This window comes from Hemitrygon akajei, chromosome 1 (assembly GCF_048418815.1).
Source record: "Hemitrygon akajei chromosome 1, sHemAka1.3, whole genome shotgun sequence".
Classification (NCBI taxonomy): Eukaryota; Metazoa; Chordata; class Chondrichthyes; order Myliobatiformes; family Dasyatidae; genus Hemitrygon; species Hemitrygon akajei.
In genome coordinates this window covers 191,661,087-191,682,446 of record NC_133124.1, presented here as the reverse complement: position 1 = coordinate 191,682,446, position 21,360 = coordinate 191,661,087, and the positions used below count along the sequence as shown (strand labels likewise).

The window sequence follows — 21,360 nt, the reverse complement described above, 5'->3', positions numbered from 1 at the left end:
ATGCCATCAGCGAGAAGAGAGCTCGGCCTAGGTGGTGGGGTCCTTGATGATGGAAGCTGCTTTCCAGCAACATCACTCCGTGTGGACGTGCTTAATGATGGGGAGGCTTTACCCATAATGGTCTGGGCTGGGTACACTACCTTATCTGTTATTCCATTCAAAGGTATTCTTGTTTCCATGCAAGAGTGTAAAGCAACCAGTTGATATACTCTACGCTACACATCCAGAGAAGTTTGTCAAAGTTCTAGATGTCATGGCAAATCTATGCAAACTTCTAAGGAAGAAGAGGTGCTGCTGTGCTTTCTTCGTAATTTCATTTAAGTACTGACCCCAGGACAGATCCTCTGAAAATAACAACACCAAGGAACTTAAAGTTGCTGACCCTCTCCAGCTCTGATCCCCCGATGAGAAGTTGCCCATGGGCCCCCAGTTTCCTCCTCCTGAAGTCAATAACTAGCTCCTTGGTTTTGCTGATATTAAACGAGAGGTTGCTGTGTGTCGCCACTCAGCCAGATTCTTAAACTCCCTCCTACATGCTGACTTACCAGTGCCTTTGATTCAGCCAACGAGAGTGATGTTTTCAGCAAACTGAACTATGGCACGGAGTTGTCATCAGTATAAAGTGAGCAGAGCACGGGTGCACCTGTGCTGATGGAGATCGTGGAGGAGATGTTGTTTGCAACCCAAAGTTACTTGGGCTGCAAGTGAGGAAATGAAGAATCCAATTTCACCAATGGGTATTGAGCAGCAATTCTTCCGTGCACAAGGACATGCAATGTCTCCTGGTACAATACAAATAGGTATTGATTCAGCAGGTATCTATGGAGAGGAATAAACAGTTGCTGTTTCGGGCCAAGACCCCCTCATCAGGATGGCAAAGAAAGACCGAGAAAAAGAAGGTAAGGAGAGGGGAAGTACCCATGAAGGTTAGGTGTGCAAGAATCAAAATAGTATTTTAAATGTGATATCCTCAGTAGTTTCCCATTGCTGCCTTTAACAATACCAGACCTCCAGGAGAGGACAGAGCTGTGTGGAAAACTTCCTGAAGACAATTATCTCGGTAATTATAATAACGAGGACAGAGACATGTTACAAAGGATGAACAACTCTGATGGGCAGAAGGGTGCAGAGTTGCCCATGCCCCCCCCCCCTTTTGGAGAATCGCAAACAGGTACTATTTCGACGCTGCTAACGAGAGAGTAAGAGAGACAAAAGAAAACATGCCAGGACATCTGTTACTGATAACAGCCTGAGAGAGAGTTACGTTTATCCACCATGTTATGACTCCCGAAAGACTTATGGCTGCGGAGAGGGCTGTTTACGTGGTACCATCCTGCTCATTAAATTCCTCAGTGGACAGCCAGAGTGGGCTGGTTTGATGGGTTAAGTCATTCAAACCTGATTGACACCTGAGACCCCATGAGTGGGGATAAAAGTGAGGTCTGGGGTGACACCCCTCAGACGCACCAGGAGACACACTAGTGAGCATCAGAAACCCACGAGAAAGTGTGGGGCATCGGGGACCGAACGAAGGATCGGTCAATTTCACTCACGGTGTTTATAGCAAGGCCGGTGGGGGCTTGTGTGTGTGTCCACCCTTGCCTGGGTGACGAGTCCACCACGGAAGAACGGTCTAGCTAAAGGACAGAGGGGTCATACGTGAATGGCCACAACAATACATCGACGGATCAAGATCGTAAAGGAAGGTTTGCAAGACAATAGCTGTCACTGTTTGATCGCTCTCTCTCTCTCTCTCTCCAACAATTACAACACATCGACCAACAACTACCTCAGCCTGTATGAACTGAACTGAACTTTATACCTTCCCATGACAATTCATTATCCCCTAGACAACGATAGAGCTTGTTTATTATTGATTATTATTATACCTACACTTTTAGGTTTAGTATTGCTAACATGTATTATCTGTATATTTGCATTGTTGATATTGATTTGTATATTTTACTAATAAACACTGTTTTGAAAATAGTACCAGCCTCCAACGGATACTTCTATCTTTGCTGGTAAGACACCCAGTTACGGGGTACGTAACAGACACAACAGCAGTAGAAAGGAAATCCAGACTGGTAGTACAGGAGGGCATAGGTAGACTTCAAAGATTGGGAACGGAAGGCGAATTGAGATGGGTGGCCTCCAGGAGATCCTGCCTTTTGAGGAGAAGGTAGATCAACTATTCTGAATCAGGGCAGAATGAGGACCCAAGTAGCCACTCTTGTTTCCTTGGGCTCTTCTGGAGAATGGACATTCGAGATGGCACTAAGATCCTTTCCTCAGGAAGACACGGAGCTCCTGTGTAAGGCACTGGAGCTACACACAACGTCACAACCTATCTCACCACCCTCCCCACGTACCATCTGTAGCAGAGTCTGGACGCTCAGTACAACCCTGCACACCCAGTAGTGGACACCGTGGTCATTGTGCATCCACAATGAGTTGAACCGACTGTGAGATGTTCTGGGACACCAGCTGGGACGGTGAGGGGCAGCTGAGTGAGCTCATGGCTGTACCTGAGGGAGCGGCTCTCAGCAGCGACCGAGCAGCAGGCCACGATGGCGCAGGGGCGCTCCAGAATTGCGCGGCCGAGCGGGGAGGGACGCGGGCCGAGGGAGGTGGCTCGCCGATGACTGGCGCCCTGTCCCACCAGACCGGACCTGACCCTGCAACGAGAGAGGAGAAGTCTCAGCCACCCCGAGCAGGATCCCTGGTGTCGTGCCCAGACAGAGAGCCGTGCCTGAGAAAGTCAGAGAGACAATCACCGGCCCTCGGCTCACCACATCTACAGTCATCCCCTTCCCTCGTCCCCCGGTTGAGGCAAGATGGGGACCCCTCAAAGGTTAAGGGATACAGACTGTTCCCCACCTCCTTGTCAAAATGCCAAGTCTGAAGTAACGCGTTGTTCTGGGGAACCTTGAGCTAAGAGGATCTGTGCAAAAACACTCTTTTGCAACAAATAGTTGTCAGATAGATAAGACACAGGGCTACGGGATCACGGGAAAAGCATTGCTCAAAATGCTCAGTAGATAACACAAGAAGACAGGAAAGCTGGAGCAGGGGAGGACACTTGGCTCCTCAATCCTGCCCCATCTAACAGGAAAGCTGGAGCAGGGGAGGACACTTGGCTCCTCAATCCTGCCCCATTTAACGTACCATGATTGATCTACACCAGCTTCAAACTGCCGTCTGTGCCAGTTCCCGTCACCCTCAATCAGTCAAATATTTGTCTCCCACCCTAAATCTATCAATCCAGCCTCCACCACCCTGGGGTGCAGTGAATTCCAGAGATTCACCGCACTGTGAGAGACACACCAGCTTTATCTTGTAGTGGCATCCCTTTGTTTGTGACTTTCTCATGAGGAGAGCATCTCAATGTTTCCCCATCAAGCCTCCGTAGGACCTTACATGTTTGAATAAGACCATTCCCCATTCTTCTAAACTCCAAGGAGCACAGACCCATACTGTTGAGTTCTGTTCATTTAGACTATGTAAGTATTTAGTATGCATGCGCACTCTCCCCGTTATGCTCGTGCACGCAGGAGAAGGAGGAATTATGGGATGTAAAGGCGGTGGCCCTCAGGTACTGTACTGAGACGTAGAAAGTAAAGTCATTCAAGCAAAAGAGAAACGTGTCCTTGGCATTTGGGTGTGAACAGTGGTGGCAGAGGATCGTTTCCAATTATAGGATCCCGCCGGCATTTGACGAGAGCAAGCCTTACGAAAGCTGGAAAAATAAGATTGGAATATGGACCCGTGTTACGGAACTGGAGAAGATGGAACAAGCCTTGGCTGTTGCATTGCCGCTTTCGGACAGAGCGAGAGAGACCACGATGCGAATTTGGTGGAAGACTTGAACAAAGATGATGGTATGAATACGCCAATAAACACACTCGACTCTTTTTTTTTGAAGGAAGAAAAGGATCAGATTTATGAGGCATATTCAGACTTTGACAAAATTTACAGGCAGTTCTAAAAATATGGCTGATTATATTATTGATTTTTTGAACAAAGTACAGTCGCATGCATAAACACAAAATGGAACTTCCTGACACAGCATTGGCTTTTAAACTGTTCAATACTGTGTGTCTAGACATGAAGGACAGACAGCTAGCGTTAACTGCATGCACAGAACTTACATTTACGTCTATGAAATCACCACTGAAGAGGATTTTTGGATACAAAGGCTGCTAGGACAACAGTCGGAATTAGTTTGAGTCAGGAACGGTACACTTCACTGAGCAGAAACAAGAGTATAGCAGCCATAGATCCCAGAGGGACCAGACCAGGGTACCATTACCTGGCACAAATCCAATAAACAAGTATGGCAAGAGATCGAAATGTGCAGAATGTCAAAGTATTTACAACTGGGAAGAAACTGTCCACCCAGAACTGAGCAAGTTAGGCTAATTGAAGAAAATAACAAATCTGAAGATGTAGAAGAGTGCCATATCACGTTGTTTGCAAATAATCACTTACTAATGCAGAGACATCTGAGGCAGAGATTTTGTCGATAGAATCTCTAGGATCAGCATGCACACACACAGTGTGGAGAGATTAACGGCTTAAAAGCTATGTGAGTAGACAAAACCAGAATGAATTGCAGAAACTGGTGAACACAGATACACCGAGTAACAATGCATTCAAATTTGGAGATGGAAAGATTGTACATTCCACCAAAAGAGTGAATATTACCGTAAAAGTAAGGCAGACAAAATGTTACATCAAAACAGAGGTGGTATCAGTGAACATTTCATTACTCCTGAGTAAAATTTCCCTAAAGAGAGCAGGGACAGTACTGGATATGGAGAATGAGCAAGCAACAATGTGTCTATAACCAGTGTCTCTTGAGCTCACCAGATCTGGACATCACTGATGTGACCATTCAAGATCAAGACATTACTGAGTGACCATTCAAGATCAAGACATTACTGAGAACCAATGTCAGAATGAAGTACTAACTGTCAACACAAAACATGACCTTAGATGAGAAATGCAAAGTATTGCTCAAACTTTGCAAGCCGTATGGACACACTTCAATTGATAAGACTTCAGAAACCGCTCAAGAGTTCAGGAAACAAAGACGCAGATTATTTTCCATTCTAAAAGAAGATAATTGACAGCTGTGAGACATGACAAGAGTTTGGAAAGCCCAAACCCAAGCCTGCAGTTGGTCTGCCACTTGCATCTGAATACAAAGAAAGAGTAGCCGTAGACCAGCATGAACTGGAGCAAGGAGGGTGGTACCTCCACATCACTGAGTTCACACGTTTCAGTGCTGGCAGCACTGCAAGTACAAAGAGACCCTCAGAGATAGTAAAAAAACTTCATCCATTCCTGGCCCACCTTGGAATACAGTGATACAATGGTGAATTTAGTAATGAGATATGTCAGAGAACTTTAACAATGAAACAAAAACAACAGGGGCATATAATCCTTTGGAATAATGGACTTCTGGAGTGACACAATCAAACACTTACTGAAATAATGCTGAAGGTAAAGAAAAGCAATGGTTGCCATTGGAAAACAGCCCTGGACTGGGTCCATATGATGAAGGATACCATGCACAATGTACATGGCTAAAGCCCGTATCAGTTGGTGTTTGACCAGAATCTCTGTTCTTCCTCTGTTCTGGTTGACAAACCACCTGCTCTGGAGGGCACTACAAGGAGTGAATGCGTTGGGAAACCTATTTCAGCACTGCGTGCATCAAGGAACCATTCACTGAAACGGTGTTCAGGAGAGATTTCGCAGAGCACTGAGGGCACAGGTACATCCTACAAATGATAAATACGACACTGGGGACAAAGTGTATTACCAACGAGCAGACCGTACAGAATGGGAAGGTCCTGGAGCTGTCATTGGTCAGGGTGGAACTGTGGTATCTGTGAGACCTGGAGGTGCATATGTGAGAGTGCATCATTCCAGATTAGGTAAAGCACAAACTGAAGATGATCAGAACTCCATGGAGAATGACACAAAAAAATGAAAAGCCCTTGCTTGGTACACAGTCACAGAGCACGGACTGGGATGAGGAGAGTGCAGCTAAGGACCCATATGGAGTTGCTCAACATTAGCACAGAGAGCGCAGCTGGGGTCTCAAAAACTTGCCCAAACGGAAATTATCACAAGTGCAAGGACAACATGGAAGTTTCAGTCAAGACGCTGGTATCCCGTACATAGCTGAAGTCTTAGGATGTGCAGGCAAAGCCACTGAGAGAAACAAAAGTTGGTAGAACTTGAATTACCTAGAACCAGTCACGGTCACTGGCACCGCAGGGTCAGTCGACATATCACGTGTAGACAGACTTCATGTTGAACCAAGTATAGATCGGGCTGAACCATCTGAGAAATGTCAAGGTGAAGATGTCCTAGTAACTGAAGAGGTACCGTTTGAATCTGCAAACCGGGATGAAATTGGAAGTTGGAGAAATAATCTTAAGTTTGAGGCAGCCAGAGGCACTGGCCAAAAAAAGTGTCCACAAGATGGGTGTGCACCCTGAAAGAATCCCCAACAAGAATTATAGCAAAAGCACACCTGGTGGCTAGAGGTTTTAAGGAACTCCAAAAAGACTCACCAACACGTACATCAGAGTCTCTTCGACAATCTCTCTAAGTGATATGTCAAAAGCACTGGCAACCCCATTTCATAGACACAAGATCTGCATTCTTACGGGAAATGGCGCTGTCCTGCGACATTTACATTCAATCCCTGCCTGAAGCCAGAGGTGAAGGAACACTGTGGAAACTCAGAAGGTGTGTGTATGGTCTAGCAGATGCATCACTCTACTGGTATAAAAAGGTCAAGGAAATAATGATGAAAACAGGTGGAAGATGTCACAAGTGGATCCAGCTGTTCTTTTACTGGCAAGATTCGGGATATCATGTGATTGGAGTACTGGCCTGTCATGTAGATGACTTCACATGGGGAAGCTCACAGAGTCTGTGATTCGCCTCTGATTTGCCTCAATAGTTATCCCTCAGCTAAAGTCAGCATCTCAGGTTGGACAGGAAAAACATCACTGAGGCTTGTTGGCTTTATTGATGCCTCACTTGGAAATCTTCCTGATGGATTTACTCAAGGGGGACATTTTATTATACTGATAGGACAAGAGGGAAGATCTTCACCTCTTTGCTGGCAATCAAAAAGGATCCAAATTGTTGTACAAAGTAGCTGGCGGAAGAAACCCTTGCAATGTCTGAAGGTATTGACAATTCTGTTTATCTGGCCACACGCTGTTCTGAACTTGTCCATGGTAACCCAAAGAAGAACAGTCTACAAAGAACTTGTGTCACGGACTACTGTACTCTTTGGTTGATGTCATCAAATCCACCAAGTCAGTTACAGAGAAGAGGCTTCATCTAGATATAAGCAGCACCAAAGAGTTTGTCCAAGCATAGAAAATTCATCGCATACTACAGTAAACTACAAAGAAACAACTAGCTGACTATCTCACAAAGAAGTGACCTCCAGCTCTTGTGCTGTTTAAGGCACTTAGTGAAAGCAATTCCAGTGTTCTTTTCCAGTCATTTCTGGCCAACTCCTCTCGTGGCTCTGTAATTCCCTTTATTCCATTGTAATACTGACACATCTGACTTTAGCTTCTCCTAACTTTTAGGCTGGTTTCGACGGAGCTTCCATTGTGTGTTGCGTCTGCGAGGCTGAGTCGGGCGGCGCCGTGGAAGTCCATAGCGGGGGTATTCCCTTCTGCCGCCAGTGTGGGATGGCGAGTCCGTCGGGACCCTGGGGACTTGTGGAAACTGTGGTGATGTCTTTTGAACTTACAGTCCTTTAACATCTTGGACTATTTTTACTGTGCCCATAGTCTGTTTTTTTATCAATTATGCTATTGTTTGCACTGTTGTAACTATAAGTTGTAATTATGTGGTTTTGTGCAGGTCTTGTAGTTTTAGTTTTTGGTCTTGTTTTGTCTGGTGGATTTGGAGCTTCTTTCTGGGGAACGCACTAGATGGTAGTGCAATATTAATACGCAGCAGCCTCTCTGGACTCTGGATTAGGGATTGCCAAACATTACGTGGATTTTCTGGTGTAGTCTGTTTTGTCATATGCTTTTGTGATATCATTCTGGGGGAACGTTGTCTCATTTTTTAACTGCATTGCATTTGTGGTTTCTAAATGACAATAAACTGAATCTGAATCCTCCTCAAATTGCAGGGTGAACTGGATCATATTATGATCACTTGCCCCCCAAGGTTTCCTTCATGTTCGGAGTTCCTTCCCCCTTCACCTTCAGGTCTCCAAGCAAGTCTGGTCCATTGCACAGCCCCAATCCAGAATAGCCGATCCCCTAGTGGGCTCAAGAGGAGCTGCTCATAGGCTCTCCAGAAATTCTCCCTCCTGAAGTACATCATCAACCTGATTTTCCCAATCTATCTGCATATTGAAATCCCTGTATCTGCATACTGTAATTTTGCCCATTTGGCACGTATTTTCTATCTCCTGTTATAATTTGCAGACCACATCCCTTACTACTGTTTGGGGGTCTGTATACAACTCCCATCAGGGTCTATTTACCCCTGGAGTTCCTTAGCTCTATCCACAAAGAATCAACACCTTCTGACCCTATGTCACCCCTTCCTAATGACTTGATTTCATTTTTACCACAGAGCAACACCTCCCTCTTGGCCTTCTTGCCTGTCCTATCGACACAATGCGTATCCTTTCACATTAAGCTCCCAGCTATAATCTTCTTCAGCCATGATTCTGTGATGCCCACAACATCATACCTGCCAACCTGTAACTGTGCTGCAAGTTCATCTACCTTATTCCGTATATTGAGCATATTCAAATACAACACCTTCACCCTTTTTGATTTTGTCCACCTTTTTATATAACCATATAACAATCACAGCACGGAAACAGGCCATCTCGGCCCTCCTAGTCCGTGCCGAACTCTTAATCTCACCTAGTCCCACCTACCCGCACTCAGCCCATAACCCTCCACTCCTTTCCTGTCCATATACCTATCCAATTTTACCTTAAATGACACAACTGAACTGGCCTCTACTACTTCTACAGGAAGCTCATTCCACACAGCTATCACTCTCTGAGTAAAGAAATACCCCCTCGTGTTTCCCTTAAACTTTTGCCCCCTAACTCTCAAATCATGTCCTCTCGTTTGAATCTCCCCTGCTCTCAATGGAAACAGCTTATTCACGTCAACTCTCAAAATTTTAAATACCTCGATCAAATCCCCCCTCAACCTTCTACGCTCCAATGAATAGAGACCTAACTTGTTCAACCTTTCTCTGTAACTTAAGTGCTGAAACCCAGGTAACATCCTAGTAAATTGTCTCTGCACTCTCTCTAATTTATTGATATCTTTCCTATAATTCGGTGACCAGAACTGTACACAATATTCCAAATTTGGCCTTACCAATGCCTTGTACAATTTTAACATTACATCCCAACTTCTGTACTCAATGCTCTGATTTATAAAGGCCAGCGTTCCAAAAGCCTTCTTCACCACCCTATCTACATGAGACTCCACCTTCAGGGAACTATGCACTGTTATTCCTAGATCTCTCTGTTCCACTGCATTCCTCAATGCCCTACCATTTACCTTGTATGTTCTATTTGGATTATTCCTGCCAAAATGTAGAACCTCACACTTCTCAACATTAAACTCCATCTGCCAACGTTCAGCCCATTCTTCTAACTGACATAAATCTCCCTGCAAGCTTTGCAAACCCACCTCATTATCCACAACACCTCCTACCTTAGTATCATCGGCATACTTACTAATCCAATTTACCACCCCATCATCCAGATCATTTATGTATATTACAAACAACATTGGGCCCAAAACAGATCCCTGAGGCACCCCGCTAGTCACCGGCCTCCATCCCGATAAACAATTATCCACCACTACTCTCTGGCATCTCCCATCTAGCCACTGTTGAATCCATTTTATTACTCCAGCATTAATACCTAACGACTGAACCTTCTTAACTAACCTTCCATGTGGATCTTTGTCAAAGGCCTTGCTGAAGTCCATATAGACTACATCCACTGCCTTACCCTTGTCAACACCCAATTTCCCGCCTAACGGATGTCAAATGTCTCCAGGGTTTCCGATTCTTTCATTCAGAGGAGCCGATAACGGTTAACGATAAAAGCGCAACTCTCAGCGAGTGGAGAGACACAGTGGGGCAATGTGCCGAGCCGTATGTAAAGCACCTTGCCAACACCGTCCCTTCGAGAGTTAGAAGATTCGGAATACCCTTCCTTTTCAAAGGTAGAGCGCCCCACCCCCCACTTCTCAGCCTGTGTTGTAGGGACAGGAATGGAGAGGGTTAATAACTGGTGAAATAGGATGCAGTTTGTGCTGGTGTGGTAACGGAACTTCTGATAATGTTCAACAGCAAAGGGAAGGGATGCAGCTGTACGTAACTGCACCAAGACACAGATCATTGATGGCAATGCTCTTGCACGCCACCATTGTTGAATCTGAACCCTACATCTGTTGTTAACTAAATCACACTTATGAATAATTATGTGGTTTATTCTGCAACCAATCTGTGTTTACCAAAACCTGGTCTTCCGTGAAATGACAGAATAGGAGAAACATATCAATCAAATCTTGTTAATTAAGTTTCCTGTATAATCACATATGTGGAGAAGTGTACAAGGCTGTCCCAGCATTGTGTTCAGGTAGCTCAGCTTTGTCTGGGCTCCTGGTATGCACACATTAGTGTTGCCTTCCTCGTCCCCTCCTAGGAAGAACATCATGGCCAAAACCCCTCTGGCCAAGCTCAGTGGAGACAAACCACCACTTACAGGCTGTGATAGTCCACTGTCTTCAACCATTTGTTCATTCTGTTGCCAACCTCCAAATGGCAGAAGGGTTTACCTAACCAGGTAGGCACTTATCCAATTAGTCAACAGGGCAACCATGCAAAGGCAAAAGCAGATTACAGATAACAAGGGAAATCAAGTCACAAAGAGAAGCAGGCACTTCTGCCCCACTGAGTCTGCACAGACATCAACTATCTGCTTACTCATGCCATTTTAACTTCACATATTCTCTTCCATTCCTCCTAAACTCTACCACTCACACACAAATTAGGGGCAATTTATCCACCAACCTGCACATCTTTGAGGTGTGGGAGGAAACCAGAACAATTAGGGCAACATACAAGTCACAGATAGAACATGGAAATTCTACACAGTCAGCCCCCAAAGTCAGCAGTGAACCAGAAGCCCGGCACTGGAAGACAGCCGCCCCCTCATCTGAAATACTGTAACAGAAAAGAGTAGAATCACCTTATCAGAGATACTCCCTGTGTCTTATCCATCTCTCCCTGTTGTAAAGCTATTTTAATCACATTCTTAGACCTGAAAAACTAACTCTGTTTTTCCCTCTACAAATGCATAATTTTTCATTTCGCATCAGAGTTCACGATTACTCAACTCTCCTCCCTTTCCATCTCCCTCTTCTCAATCTTTGCATCCCCTTTTCCCTCATAGATTCATCTAATGTTGTTTTTAAATGTGTTCAACCAATTTGCTTCAAATAATCCTTGTGCTAAAATGGCCCAGAAGGTTCTCTCAAGAAAAATTAATTCCCTATTGGATGAATCTTTCGTGATTAGTTCACTTACTGCCCTATAACAATTCCTTCCGGACTCTTTAACTGCTTAACAAGCAAACAGGTGCCTTCAACATCCCTATGTTGAATCCCTGGGGCAATACAAGATATATCCATAGACCTGCATCCATCTATCAGCACACAAAGAGGCAATACTGCCCAGTGCCCATGCCTAGAGTTTTGCACAATCCACACCACTAACGTTTCTATGCACTGAGAGAATTAGAAGCTTTTTTCCATGAGGATGTTGCCAGAACTTGAGAATCTAAGTTATAGGGAAAGATTGACTATTGTAGGGGGATGAGGGGAGATCCTACAGGTATCCAGAATAAGTTAGGGGAATGCTTGCAGGCTTTTCCCCCTCAGATTGTTGAGATGGGAACTCGAGGTCAAAGGTTTAGGGTGAAAGGTGAGGGGAATCTGAGGGGGAACTTTTTCACTCAGAGGGCGGTTGAATGTGGAAAGAGCCAGCAGAAATGGTCGATGCAGGTTCAACTGTAGCATAAATATCAGAAGTTTGGATAGATAAGTGGATGAGAGGGACACAAAGTATTATGGTAGCTGGGACTAGGCAGGAGATCAGATGGACACACACCAGCTGAGCCAAAAGGACTGTTTCTCTGCTGTAGTACTCTATGAGTGAACCTTTGGAAATGTTCACCTCAGAGGGCTGAGTTCATTCAAAAGAGAGATTGTTGGGCATCTGGGTAATAAAGGAATGAAGTGAAAAGGGATAGTGTAGCAAAATGGTGCTGAGGTAGATCAGCTGAGACCTTATTCTTTTTTGCCTTTGACTGTCTCCTGGAGATGTTAGTCCTTTAAGGTGGAAACAGCCATTTGTAGGTTATCACTAGAGGTGCCCATATATAACGTGCTGTGATATATGTCCCGGTCAGGACAAAACTGATCTAACTGTACCTGCCATAAGAACTTCCTGTGAGCAGTGTCATCTATGTGAAAGCTGAATAATTTCAGGCATCCGATGACGTACTGATTTGTTCATGAACCTCTGACCCCGCATATAAACCACTTGTTAGGAATGTTTATCTGAACACAGTCGCAGATAGTTCTCTCTGCAGGGAATGTGGCCCGAGGGACTTCTCTCCACTGCTGCCCAATGTGACTAGGCCTTCACTTTGCCGCGAAGGTCACAGCCTCCGCTGGGGTGAGCGAAAAATCATTAACCTCTTTTCCAGCTCTGGACCACAGGACTGCCTGCCTTCAGTCACACTGTGGATAAACAGTCACAGTATTGCCTCCTTATGTGGGCAAAACCCAGACATCCCTCAAACTCACTTCCTTCCACTGACAAAATGAACAAATCTAAACTTCATCATCCCCACCCGGTGATGAGAGAGGGAGAGAGGGAGAGAGGGAGAGAGGGAGAGAGGGAGAGAGGGAGAGAGGGAGAGAGGGAGAGAGGGAGAGAGGGAGAGAGGGAGAGAGGGAGAGAGGGAGAGAGGGAGAGAGGGAGAGAGGGAGAGAGGGAGAGAGGGAGAGAGGGAGAGAGGGGGTAGATAGGGAAGAGGGGGTAGATAGGGAAGAGGGGGTAGATAGGGAAGAGGGGGTAGATAGGGAAGAGGGGGGTAGATAGGGAAGAGGGGGAGAGGTGGAGTGGGGAGAGAGTGGGTGAGGGGGTAAAGGGGTAAGGGGAGAGTGGGTGAGGGGGGTAAGGGGGAGAGTGGGTGAGGGGGGTAAGGGGGGAGAGTGGGTGAGGGGGTAAGGGGGAGAGTGGGTGAGGGGGGCAGGGAGGGAGAAGGGAAGTGAGTGTGCATTGCTGCAGAGCTGATCCGTCGGATAGGAGAAGCACAAATTATAGAAATCAAGGCCACACAACGTCCATTTGGCCTATCACATCCTTGTCAGCCTAAATAGATAGCCAAGCAGACATAAATCCTCATCCAAGTGCTGTTTATTGTGATAATGATTTGTGCCTCCACTGTCCTTTCAGACTGTGGGGTCCAGACTCCAGCACCCTGGGTGATACATTTTCCTCAACTCTAATCTATATGGTAATTAGCAAAAGTGGAGGGAACATTTCAAACTACCTTATTATAACTTCAATATGTGGGGTAGCAGTTGCACCCTGCCCCCCCCCCCCCCCCCCCCCAATCCCTCTCTCAAGCTTGACACACTGTCTTCTCCACTAGGCCTGTATCTCCAGTTAATAGACCAGGTAATCAATGCAACTGAATGGCTTCTTTAGATCTACAGAGGTCAGGTCCCAGAATCAGGACTGAGCACTAAGTGTGGAGATGACCAGTATAAAGGGATGAGAGGAAAGGGGTGAGGCAGGCGATGAGTGGATCTAGTTGAAGAGGGAAATGACAGGCAGATGGAGTCTTCTTTCTCCTACATGAGCTGCCAACCTCGGATGACGAGCCCCATCTGCCCAAAGTGACTGGTTTTAAGGTGCCAGCAACCCGCCTTTGCCCCTTCCCGTCAGTAGAAACGGTTCCGCTGGGCTTAGTAGCTAAGCCACATGTGAAGGCTGGGAGCTGGACATAATTGTCAGAGGTGCATGCCTTTGGTAGCATTTAATAGGTAATGAGAGCTTTTACCCAACCAGATAATAAAAGGTGATTAACTACTGTTGTTCCATTATTTAAGAAGGCTCTAATAATAATATATAGGTCAGTGAGCCTGACGTCAGTATTGGGAAAGTTATTGGAAGGTGTTCTAACGGACTGGATATATGAGTATTTGGATTGACATGGAGGGATTGGGGCTAGATAACATGGTAGCTTGTGTCTAACCTATCTTTTTCAAGGAAGTTACCAGGAAAGTTGATGAAAGCAAGACGGAGGATGTTGTCTACGTGGACTTTAATAAGGACTTTGACCAGGTCCCACGTGGGAGGTTGGACTAGAAGTTTCAGTCACTTGGAGTTCAGGATAAGGTAGTACACTGGCTTGGACTTTGGCTTCTCAATGAAGCCAGGGAGTGGTAGGAGATGTCCGCCTCTCTGACTGAAGGCCTGTGATCAGAGGCTGTCACAAGCATCAGTGCTGGGTCCATTATTGTCTGGTTATCTATATCAACAATCTGGTAATGTGGTAGACTGGATCAACAAATTTGTGGATGATACCAAGATTGGGGTGTAGTGAACTTCGAGGAAGACTATCAGAGCTTGCAGCAGGATCTGGCCCAGCTGGAAAAAGGGGCTGAAAAATGGCAGATGGAATTTAATGCAGACAAGTGCAAGCTGTTGCATTTTTGAAGGACCAACACCTGAGCAGCAGGACATTAAGCAGAGCAGTCGAAGACAGGGATCTGGGAATACAGATCTGTAAATTCTTGAAAGATTCGTCACAGGTAGATAGAGTCTGAAAGACATTGCAAGAACTTGAGGACCCAAGTTATAGTGGAAGGAAGAATAGCTAGGACTAGAGTGTAGCAGAAAGAGAGGTTTTATAGAGTTAAACAAAATTATGAGAGGTAAGGATTGGATAAGTGCAAGCAGGCTTTTTCCACTGAGGTTGGGTGACACAAGAACTAGAGATCAGAGGCTAAGGGTTAAAAGTGAAATGTTTTAAGGGAATGTGAAGGAGGACTTCACTCAGAGGATGGTGAGTGTGTGGAACAAAATGTCATGGATGCAGGTTCAATTTCAACAATTAAGCCACATTTGGATAGGAGGAGTATGGAGAGCTATGGTCTGAGTGCCTTGAATGTCAATAATATGTTTGCATCCATTTTGGCTCTTCATTAGCACATTGGAATTATGCCAGCTCCCAGATAACAACCCCATAGGTCCCATTCCCTTTCTCCCCTGTAGACTTGCAATAACTCCTCTCCCACATGCCCTTTGGTTCTTTAGCTACCCATCTACACAAGGGTTTGATCAAGAGGCCAGCTAACCTACCTGCACAGGTAGGCTACGTTCTTCCACCATTTGATCTGATCATGGAGCCAGCAGGGAGTTAAGGTTCACCCTGACACAAGGCTTTCCTTGTGCCTGTGGAGCACCAGCTCCAAAAGCAATGTCTTAAGCTTGAAGACCATAAGACATAGGAGCAGAAATAGGCCATTTGGCCCATTGAGCCTGCTTACCATTCCATCTTGGCTGATATCATATCCTTCTCAACCCCATTCTCCTGCCATCTCCTTTGACACTCTTACTAATCAAAAACCCACCAACCACTGTTCAAAGTGTCATTCATAGGGTCCAGTTATCCCTGGCTCACATTTGGAAGGGTTTAACCAAATATCTGCCATCACAAGGTTGAACAAGAACCTCAGTCCTGATTGCAAGTCCTCTCCTCCTTAAACCCAGTGCTGTCAGTGAGAGTCCAATCCCGTCTTACAGACATCGCCAGCTTTGCAATGTTATCACTATGCAGGTTTACCTTACAAAGTACGCACAGCCCGTCAATAATCCAAGCAGACCCCAGTGTGAAGGTGACTGAGCCAGACTGTGTACGATCTCTGACTTCAGCCGCTGTGAATTCTGCACTGACAAAATCGTTACCCATGTGTAAAATGTACCAATGGTCTGCGCTTGCACAGACTGCCTGCAGGAATTCTTTCATCAAAATACTTGCTGTGAAATGAGGTATTTTTATACTTGGGTGTGACCGCTGCATTTTGCTGCAGAGCTCCGTCCTGCCTCTGCCTTGTGCTGTTTCAACTTTCACCATTGGCAGGGCTTCCTATCGATCATCCGGCTCAATCGAAGCAACTCTATACACAGGCTGTTTGCAGTGGTCCTCACAGCATACCACACCATCCCCTCATCAAACGAGACAGCGGAGAATTAGATTCTTAAAGTGGGCCATGCGTGCAAAGAGCATCACGGCAAAGTAGTCTGATGAAATATTTAGGGAAATTCTAGGCCTATACAGGGGCTGACCTCCATAGAAGTCAGCCTATTCCATTTCCAAAATAACACTATTTTCCAAATAGTGGAAATCATTCATTTTCCAAAATAGCACTACGGTCAACGTGTGTGGGACGATAATGGGCAGGAGGCTCCGATCTCTCCTCTGAATGCCAAACGTGGTGTTGCTGACCAGCCCCAACAGTTCCTAATCAGGCTGGTCCAATAAAATGAACTGGGCTGGAAGCAATGAGTGGTAGCTCTCACACCATCACCTCCGTCAGGGTACATGGTACCAACCGGTCACTCTCACAGGAAGTGGAAGCCAGAAACATTCCGTCCAAGGGGGAGGGTTAATGAATACTTCATGAAAATACATTACAGAAGCAGGCATCGGTTTTCCACTATAGCTGGGGTTAACTTCACTATGCTATTAATACTTCCACAAGGCATTGGGGCAAATCTGAGAAAGGGCATGGCGACCAGGGTGTTACCCTCCAAGCCTAACACCATCCTGAATTGGAAATATATGGTCATTCCTTCATAACAGCAGGGTCAAATTCCTGGAAGACCTGCCCCCATCCCCCAACCATCACCATCCCCTGCAGTCTTGTGGGTGCACCCCCACCCCAAGGATTGCAGCGGTTCAAGAAGGCGCATAAGATCCTGCAGTTGCTGGACATCTGGAGCCATGTCCACAACACGCTGGAACTGATTTAGACAGCACCTACGGAGAGGAATAAACAGTTCCTGGGGTCTCAGCCCAAAAGGTCGACAGTTTATATCCCTCCATAGATGCCGCCTGGCCTGCTCAGTTCCCCCAGCATTTTCTGAGCCTGGTTCAAGAAGGCAGGTCACCACCACCTTCTCAAGGACATCTGGGGATGGGCAATTAAATGCCGGCTCAGCCTGCGAAGCCCACCTTCCTCCAATGCAATCAAAAACCTGACGGAGTGGCCGTGAAGAAATCCCTGCCGATCATCATTGCCCAACTCCAGACAGTAGGGACCAAGCTGACTATCAGAAAGTGCACCAACCAACGACAGTATCAGCGTCTGAAACCCAGTTCACATCACTCATGAACAGGCCCGGGTTCCGAATGCGCAGCTACTGACTTAACACCCCGGTTTCAAGCGGGACCCGGGTCAACAGCGGGCACCAGCACCCAGAATACCGCCTCGGGCTTTTCAATGTTTGAAGCAAGAGGGAGACAGAAAGTTGATGGAAACCCGGCGGAACAGCTTCCACTGATCAACTGCAGTGCCCAGCGATTATTGATCTGCGATTCCCAGTCGATGCAAGTCACAGCTCTCCCCGTTCTAAAAATTAACCGGGCGCACATAACTTTTCAAAATAAATGCCACAGTATAACAACCAGGCGCGATTCCACCGTGCAGCCTACATTAAAGCCGTGCCCGCGATCAAACAACAATAAAACATAGTGTCACTCCGACTGCAATGCAACTGATGAACCGCTACCCTAGTTCAACGGCGTTGGGTGAACTTACGCGCTCGCCTTCTGCTTCAAGGGTCTCGCTCCTCCCTTTTGCTGGTTCTGAGAGTGCGACCCTCCCATTCTGAAACTTTTCTCGGTGGCCGCTGTGACATTGAGGCAGCTCCGTGCACCGCTGCAGTGACACCGCAGCCTCCTGCGTTGGCTGCTGAAGCCCTGCCAGATCCTTGTCCAATCACATGTCCCTCCAAGTCCACGCCGCGCACAGCTGGACAGGCAGAAAAGCACGGGGGAGCCGCAACCAAAATCACTTGTTAGGGAGTCCGGCTGAGGTGGGAGGAAGGCAGGGGGCACTTGTCCCCGGGGGGGTTTCCCCCTCCCCCTGGACGCAGCCCACTTAGAAAGTGATGTGGTTTTGTTTCGCGGCGGCTCCGCCTCCTTGTCAGGCTGCCTGTCCCAGAAGGAAATGAGCCGCGTCCGAGCTCGTTACTGGGCGAGTCGGGAAGCCTGTCCTGAGGCCGCTGAGTGCCTCTGCGTGGGATCCCGAGCGTCCTCTGCGCCACAGTTGTGTCTCGGCTGACCGCACTGCGCACTCCTCGCCTGTCGCCTCATGCTGAAAACTGCCGTGGAGGCGAGGGAAATGCCCGATTAATTAAGACTAGCATCGTTGTGCACTGGAGAGGCTGCAGAGGAGACTCACCAGCATGTCTGCCTGGGCTGGAATAGTTCAGTCATGCAGGGAGACTGGACAGACTGAGTTTAGTGTTCCTGGGAGCAGAGGGGGCTGAGGGGAGAGCTGATAGGAAAGATGGCCAAAGTGTCCAAAACTAGAGGGCACAGATTCAGGAAGGGGGTAAAACTTTTAGAGGAGATCTAAGGAAGACCTTTTCTGGGGGGGGGGGGGGGGGGTTGGAATCTGGAACTTGCTTGCCTGAAGGGGAAGTGGAGGCAGAGAGTCTCACACTAACAAAGTAGCCACACCATCACTGGCATCGCCGAAGCAGACAAGGTTATGGACCCAGTGTTGCATATTGGTATAGATAGGTGCTAGATGGTCAGTATGGACAGGTTGGGCTGGAGGGCCTGTTTCTCTCCAGTATGGCTTCATGGCTCCATTGAAAAATTGTCAACAGAGGTCATTAACACTTTAAGAGTTAGTCACAATATCCAGAACAAATGAGGAGAAAGGTCCAAGTTAACATACTCTGGTTAGATCATGAAAAGTTCACCCTGATCCTTCGTCCTCTCCCAAACTGAATAAATCTCCCATTCTGGCAGTCTTCATCAATCAACCCCTTCACTGGGTGCCCTTTAGAACATTATTTGCCTCAGTCGGGACAAATTTAGCATTGGGATTTGGACGGTCCCAAGCCTAGCTGTGAAAGGAGGGTTGGGTATGGGGATAGCAACCCCATCCCGTAAAAACGCAGAACTATAGAAATGTCAACAGGATCTGCAGAGACCTCACCCCTGGGAGAGGAAGGATCTTCGCCTCGATGGTGTATGAAGTTATGTGGTGAAAGCAGACACCACAGGGCATGAACAGAGGTCCAAGATCTTTGGTCCAAGACTGAGGATTCAGGCGAGCTGCTTCTGGCAGCCTGTGCCCCAGTTGCGGTGATTGGCTTAAGAAGGAGATTGCGATTGGTGCATTATTGTCACATGCTCTCAGATACCATGAAAAACTTTTGAGTATCAACCAGACAGTTCTAAAACAGGACGCAGGATGTAGAGTCACAGTTACAGAGAGAGGGAAGTACAGGAAGACACAACGAGATCAGCTGAGAGTTCAAAAGTTCAAGGATCTGATGGCAGGGGATTGCACTGTCCTTGAGTCTAGCCAAAGGCTTCCTGACCAGTAACTCAGCCTGGTCAGTAGTGCCGAGAGCACTGTAAAACCAACAGACTGACTTTCAGAGACCAGGTACATGGATCGCATTGCCCACTGACCATCCACAGTCACGTCAACACGTTAGGTCAAGATCTACTGTGGCCCATCCTCACCCAAGGGTGGGTAGAAATTGACGCAGTGCTTCTCACCTTGAGCCCATGTACCAGATGTGAATGTTCCTTTTTCGATTCCGAGGCCACTTGAGAAATCTTTTGGCAGTAGAGCGGGCTGTTCCATTGCAACGGCTCTTTAGGTCTGTAGCTGTGGGGATGCCTTGAATGAGTTCTGGGAAGCAGTGAAAGGCTCATTGTAGGACCTCAGCTGTGTGACATATTGTTCAGACGTTCTCACAGAGGTCCTTTCCTTCAGCTCTGGCACTGAAGGCCGGTCATGTGACATGATCGTTACAGAGCATCATAAACCGTGGTGCCGTTCGTGAAGAGAACGTGCCAGGAATTGAGTAGGAGGCCTATGCTTATGCAGATATGACGTCATCGGTTAGGAATGAAGGGTTGCAATAGAATCCACAATCACTCCGTTCATTCATAAAAAGACACTCTGCTGCCCGAGGGCAAGTCCTTTTAAGTGGAATTTTTCCGTGGCAATACACGGCACCTTCAAAATATGCCTTACTTGTCAGCCTCATGCAATGACATGGTAGGATATTACCATGAGGTATTGTGTGCACAGGGTGCAGTGACACCCTGTCTTCATGACCTCTTTCAGTCCAACAACGCCCTGCACCCATTCCGAGGACCCCAAACACTAGGCCTCAAACCCCACTCTCACCAATGCACGTAACTAGGGAGTCATCGGCCGCTGTGCCTCCTACCCACATGGAATTCCAATCCTGGAACCTCTCAACAGCTTGCCAACCTGGGGAAGCCACCAGCCCTAGTGGCAGCTCGACATCTGACACATTGTCCTTCGAACGTGGAGCGTGGAATGGAGACCTAGACCCTGGTCTGATCTCTGATTTCCCCACATCCCTGTCCCTAAACCTCAACCAAACCCCTAACTCCCTTTTCTGTCCCAAAACCATCCCTAGAAAAACTGCCTCAACAGAAACCGCAGTCCGGGGTCATCTTGATCCCAGGTAGAGGGGTCCATGCTAATATTCATTCCCTCAGCCATCATTTCTGAAGGAGATTATTTGGTCATTTTGTGGGAGTTTGCTGTGTGCAGATTGGCTGCAGTGCTTCCTACCTTAGCATTTAGACCACTCTTCAGAAATACCTCCATCGATACCATAGAAAGGGTGCAGAGGAGATTTACAAGGATGTTGCCTGGATTGGGGAGCATGCCTTACGAGAATAGGTTGAGTGAAGTTGGCCTTTTCTCCTTGGAGCAATGGAGGATGAGAGGTGACCTGACAGATGTGTATAGGATAATGAAAAGCATTGATCCTGTGGATAGTCAGCGGCTTTTTCCCCAGGGCTGAAATAGCTAACACGAGAGGGCATAGTTTTAACGTGCTTGGAAGTAGATATAGAGGAGATGTCAGGGGTAAGTCTTTTTACAGAGAGTGGTGAGTGCATGGAATGGGCTGCCGGCGACGGTGGTGGAGGAGAAA

The 21,360-nt window shown here is 46.8% G+C and overlaps 1 protein-coding gene across 1 annotated transcript in view; it reads right to left on the bottom strand.

Annotated features, from left to right (window-relative positions):
• Positions 1 to 18,394, bottom strand: part of tacc1 (transforming, acidic coiled-coil containing protein 1) — a 214,003-nt gene extending 195,609 nt beyond the window's left edge. The window contains exon 1 of the mRNA XM_073058043.1: positions 17,952 to 18,394. Within this exon, the coding sequence (XP_072914144.1) occupies positions 17,952 to 18,019 (68 nt within the window). The 5' untranslated portion in view covers positions 18,020 to 18,394. The remainder of the gene's footprint in view (positions 1 to 17,951) is intronic.
• Between the last annotated feature and the right edge of the window lie 2,966 nt (positions 18,395 to 21,360).